The sequence below is a fragment of the Humulus lupulus genome, chromosome 1, assembly GCF_963169125.1.
Source record: "Humulus lupulus chromosome 1, drHumLupu1.1, whole genome shotgun sequence".
Taxonomy (NCBI): Eukaryota; Viridiplantae; Streptophyta; class Magnoliopsida; order Rosales; family Cannabaceae; genus Humulus; species Humulus lupulus.
Window position 1 is genome coordinate 190,520,238 of NC_084793.1, and position 6,315 is coordinate 190,526,552.

General features: G+C 28.8%; 1 protein-coding gene across 1 annotated transcript; it reads left to right on the forward strand.

Moving 5' to 3' along the window:
- The first annotated feature begins 388 nt into the window (after positions 1-388).
- Positions 389-841, forward strand: LOC133825645 (protein FAR1-RELATED SEQUENCE 5-like). The gene has a single exon (XM_062258562.1). The coding sequence runs from the start codon at positions 389-391 to the stop codon at positions 839-841; it is 453 nt and encodes a 150-aa protein (XP_062114546.1).
- Positions 842-6,315: the final 5,474 nt, after the last annotated feature.

The following is a 6,315-nucleotide window of genomic DNA, read 5'->3' on the forward strand; positions in this document are numbered from 1 at the left end:
AATGAATGTGGCCATTAATATTCCAACTATTGTTTATTGCCTAATTAATCTAAATAATTAGAAATTATTGATTTTATATTTTATTTATTTATTTTCATTACCATTATAATCATTTATCGTCAAAAACTTGTTTAGTGATTTATGGTAACTATCCATAGTTAATAACCATTGAGAAGTCTTCCATATATATATATATATGCATATATATGCTTCTACCTAGATTAGTTGATATTATCTTCAACTAATGAAATATCTTTTTCAATATATTTTTTTAAACTTTATAATAGCAAAAAAAGAAAATAAATCATCTTTACATATTAGATTAATTTTAGTGTATCTTCTATTTTAAACATATATAAATTAACATCTGACTTTTTTTTTTAAGATAATGAATATAGATAAAGATGATATGGAAGGACGGTCCAATAATCAAAGTAATAAAGATGAAGAAGTTGCAATTGATGGTGCAGTAAAAATAAAACAAATTCATTTCAACATTCATAATGAAGAGATATCAAAGATTAGAATGGAATTTGAAATTGAAGAACAAGCTTACAACTTTTATAATGTTTATGCTTATAAAGTTGGCTTTAGCATACAAATAAGCAAGGGGCATAAGGATAATAAAGATGGAAAAATAAAAGATAGAACTATTTTTTGCTCATGTGAAAGTTTTCACAAAAAAGATAAACAATATGATAATGTGAAATGTCATTGTGCTGAAACAAGATTTGGTTGTTTGGCGAGGATGAATATAAAACTTCATCAATTTGGAAACTATCAAGTTGTTGAATTCTATGCAGAGCATACACAAATGACTTCAAGCAAGCCACTTACATAGGTCACAAAGAAGAATAACCCCTGCCCAAGTATTTGAAATTGAATTGTCTGAGAATTCATGAATTGCTCCTAAAGCTAGTATGGAACTAATGATAGGTGAGTTGGTGGACATGAAAATCTTGGATTTATTTTGGATAATTGTCGAAATTATATACGCACTAAAAGAACAATTCAAATGCATGAAGGAGATACAGGCGGTGTTCTTGAATATCTTCAAAAGATCCAAATATTTTTATTGATTTGCAAGTGGACAAAGGTGATCTATTAACGAATATTTTTTAGGTAGATGCATGCATGATGGCATCATACCATAACTTTGGTGATGTTGTTTGCTTTGACACAACCTACCCAAAAAATCATGATTGTCGCCCTTTTGCTATGTTCGTTGGGGTAAATCATCATAAACAAACCACTATATTGTGGGGTTGCATTGTTATATGATGAAACTACTGCAACATTTATGTTGTTATTTGATAATTTTGTACCGGCAATGTTAGGGAAAAAACCAAAAACTATTCTTACTGATCAAGATGCAACATGGCAAAAGTGTTGGTATTAAATGATCACATCAAAGGTACACAGTGGAATATATGGACCCATTTTAATAAATATTAATACCAGTCAGGATCATATACATATATAAATATTAAATTACATACAACTAGATTAGAGATTACCTCTTGTAGCCTATCAAGTGTTCTTGAGTCTTGTTGTATAATTCAACAATCTTCCTATTCAATGTTCTGAGATCTCACACCCTGATCTTCCAAACCAATCCTCAAACACATAAGGACGTGTGTGGGCACGTAGTATTCAAAATGTTGATTTATGTGACTCCCTAGATGTACTCAACACATGAGATCTAAAGAGTTTTGACAGAGAGAAGGTTTAGAATAGTTTTCAGGTTTAGAGAAAACTATTGCTTTAGAGAGAGAGAGTCTAACTATCCATCATTTTCTGAATATCACGTATATTAGATTTATAAAGATATTTAATCTAATTAAATAATCTTTACTTAATTAAAATAGATTAGATATTTTCATTTAATTATCTTTTTAAATCATATTTAAAAAGAATAATTAAATAACTGATTAAACAAATTTATTTGAAATTTAAAATTCAAATCACAGGGATAAAATCCTTGATGCTAGGCACCACACATTGTACTGTACAGTGTGTGTCTCCCAGCCCTATTAGGGTTGCCCTAATTTTCTCATTTGTTTATTTAATCAACTTTTAAGACAAGATATTTATTCCAACATAAATATAAATTAATTCAAAATTAACTTTATCTTAAAATAGCAGTTTTAAATTAAATTAAATAAATATCATATTATAAATAAGATATTTATTATTTTCTCTCTTTATATTAATCCAAACAAGATTAATATTAATTTTAACCTATAGTTTTTCAAAATAAAATCTATATAGTTAAACAAATAATTAATTATTTACCCATAATTATTAATATAATTATTTCCTTACCCTAGAAAATTATTTCCTTTGCAATTTAATCATTTCTCTTAACAAATATTTCCTTTGATATCCTTACCCTTGATAGTGTAGGATAGAAGTGATCTGGGGACTATGGACCTATAATTCGAAGCTCCAACAAACAAGATCATTAATTAAACTCTTTAATCTAATAATCTTATTTATTAATTCCATGATTACTCCACTATAAATATGGAATTGCTCTCTAAGTATTTATAGAATTATATGTTAGTTTTTATAGATCAAATCAGAGATTATATGCAGCAGAACATCAATCAAAATTGTTAATTTAACCCCACAAGATTTCTAGATTTACTTATTCACATACATATGTATATATATATTGAATCAAAGAGATGAATAGAAAATTACCTCAAGTCCTTCCTTGCTGCTATCTTTTTGTATGACAAAAATCTTTGAGATCTCACACCAGGATCTTCCAAAATGTTCTCAGCACACAAAGAACGAGTGTGGGCTCATTATACAAACCAATAGGCAAGATCTATTTATCAGATGTTCTCAACACATGAGATTTGATAAAGCTTGGACCTAATTTTGTGAAGAACAGTGACCTATGCTTGTAGCACTGTTCTCTTTCTCTCAGGGAGATTTCACAATATCTTTTCTATCTCTGAAAAGTATCGCTCTGAAAAACTGATCTCCTATATTTAATATATCCAATATATTAAAAATAAAATATTAGTTATTTAAAACAATTTAAAAATAACTAATCAGTTATCAGATTTAGTTTAAATAATAATATTTTAATCATATTACAATGTCTCATTATTTATTTAATATTTAAAAAACTAAAATTGTGGAACAAAGAAACTTTTAGAAGCTTCTTGTGCGTGTAGCACAGTGACTGTGCTACACGTGTACCACATGCCAAGGAAGGCATGTGATTTTTTTCCAATTTTTATTATTATTAAAATACCAAAAATCCCAAAAATAAATTAATTCAAAATTAATTATATTTTTGTTAAATCAAATAATTAATTTATTCTCAATTAATTAATGACACATAATTATACAATAATTATGTTTAGTGCATAGAAAAATATTTTACTTATCAAATAAGTCCTTTTGCCCATTCTTGTATTTATCTTTGTCAATGTTTGTTTGAGCCATTTCGGGGACCATGGACCTATAAAATTAAGCTCCAATAAATTAAAACTAAATAATTAAACTCTTTAATTATAATAGTTAATTTATTAATTCTGATATTTCTCCACTATAAATTCAGTATTGAACTTTTTATGTTATAGATATAATTTTACAGAAATCTTATTTTAAGCTGTCTATTGATATAACCATCTTACAATAGTTCAACCCTCTAATTAATTAGTTCATAAATTAGAATGGAAGATTTACCATTTTACATTTCTAATTTACTTCTTATTCCTTAAGTACCATTAATTCATTAGTGAACAATTAATCTATAATCTAATTATAGATTTGAGCTCAAAATCATTCAGTTCCAGAATTAACCCTTAAGGGAACTAATATACGATCCGTTAGGAAAGATTAGATTCTGTATTGTTGATACATGTTCCCAACCATTCATGATATTAAATCTCCAAAACAAAAGTCATTAGTCTCATTCTATGAAGAGACCTTAACGAATGAATAAAAAGATTTAATAAACATGAACATGAGTTCATGAACACTCAGGATTTAGGTTGATCTATAAATGATCATCAATTATGATATGAATTACAAATCTTTATTATTAAATAATTTTATTCATATCAGTCCATGTCATATATAATCATATTATATAAAGCACATTTACCGAGATGTCTTACCACATCAATAATTCGAATCTAGATTATTTGTATCAGCATGATACTCATCAAACCGTACTTAGAACCCCATGAAAGAATTCCATAACTTCAATTTGTTGTTGTTGACTATTTTTATTCATTCATGTGATCTTAATTCTCTCATACTAATACAAGATCACATCCTCAATAATGAATATGGAATTTTTCTGATATTTACAAAAATGATTCAAACAATAATTTAATAATCTAAATATAACAATAATAGACAATTGTATTTATTTATTCATCGAAATAATAAATCTCTTTTACATGCTTTTAGGACATACTCCTAACATTATATTTATAGAGTTTTCTCTAATAGTCTATTGATATAATCAATATATGTAGTTCTATCCTCCATTATTGGTTCATTAATTAGAGCTTGTTAAAATTACCGTTTTACCCTTCTAATTACTTCTTGATCCTTAAGTACCATTAATTCACTAAAGAATAATTAATGTATAATCTAATTATAGATTTGAGCTCAATAACTATTCAGTTCAAGAATAAAGTCTTAAGGGAACCAATATACGATCCGTAAGGAAAGCACAGATTCAAATATTATAATTCATGTTCCCAGCCATCCATGATATTGAATATCCAAAACAAAAGTCATTAGCCTCATTATTCTAAGAGACCTTAACGAGTGAATCAAAAGATCCAATAAACAAAAACAGGAGTTCATGAATACTCAAGATTTAGTCTGATCTACAAATGATCATCTATTATGATAAGAATTAAATCTTTACGTCAAACGACAAGTTTATAAAGATAATTAATTCTCATCGGTTATGTCATATATAATCTCTATTATATACAACACCTTTACTAAGATGTTTGTGCACATCAGTAATCCAAATCTATAGATTACTTGCATCTTGTATGCTTAGCAAACCGTACTAGTAACCATTCATTAAAGATTCCTTACTTTAATATGTTACTGACTATTTTATTCATTATATATGATCTTAATTCTCTCGTACTAATACAAGATAATATTCTCATGAATGAATAGGGAATTTTCTCGATATTATTATATAATTAATTCAAACAATAATTATAACATTAAAAAATAATAAAATTGTACTTTTATTTAAAACCAATAAAGTGTCTTTACATGCTTTTAGGGCATTAATCCTAACAATCTCCCATTTGACCTCAAAGCAAGTGAGGCATTTCCCTTAATCCCATATTGCGCACGTGACCCATAAACGACTTTGTAGGAAGTGTCTTGGTTAACAGGTTAGCCATGTTCTGTTTCGACGATATCTTCATAACAGTCACATCACCTCGGTGTACAATCTCTCTTATCAGATGATATTTCATTTCTATATGCTTCTCTTTCTTGTGGCTTCTAGGTTCTTTGTAATTATCTACTGCTCCAATGTTATCACAGTACATGATTATTAGCTTATTCATATCTGGAATAACTTCCAGATCAGTGTAGAACTACCTCTACCAAACCGCTTCCTTAGCTACTTCACAAGCCGCTATGTATTCGTCTTCCATGGTTGAATCAACTATGCTGGATTGCTTAAAGCTTCTCCAGACCACAACTCCTCCACCAAGAGTGAACACTGTCACAGATGTCGATTTTTGACTATCTTTGTATGATTAGAAATGAGAATCAGTGTATCCAGTAGGGTTTAGCTCACCCCCTGAATAAACCAGCATATAGTCTCTCGTTCTCCTAAGATACTTGAGAATGTGCTTTACTGTAATCCTGTGTTCCAAACCAGTATTTGATTGATAACGACTTACAATCCCAACTACATAACATATGTCGGGCCTAGTACACAATATAGCATACATCAGACTCCCAACTGCTAAGGCATAGGGATACTTTCTCATATCGTCTTCCTCCTGAGGTGTCTTGGGACATTGTTCATTGGAGAAGGAAATTCCATGTCTGGTCGGTAATTGACCTTTCTTGGAATTCTCCATAGAGAATCTTTCAAGCACCTTATCTATATAATTAGCCTGAGAAAGTGTTAAGAGGTTGTTCTTCCTATCCCTTAAGATTTGGATTCCCAGAACGTAGCTCGCCTAGCCCAAATCTTCATTTGGAACTTTTCAGCTAACCATTTCTTTACGTTTGACAATGTCTCTACATTGTTCTCAATGAGAAAAATGTCATCAACGTAAAGAACTAAGA

Coding starts and splice junctions, on each gene's coding strand:
- LOC133825645 (XM_062258562.1), top strand. CDS start 389: ATGAATATAGATAAAGATGATATGGAAGGACGGTCCAATAATCAAAGT.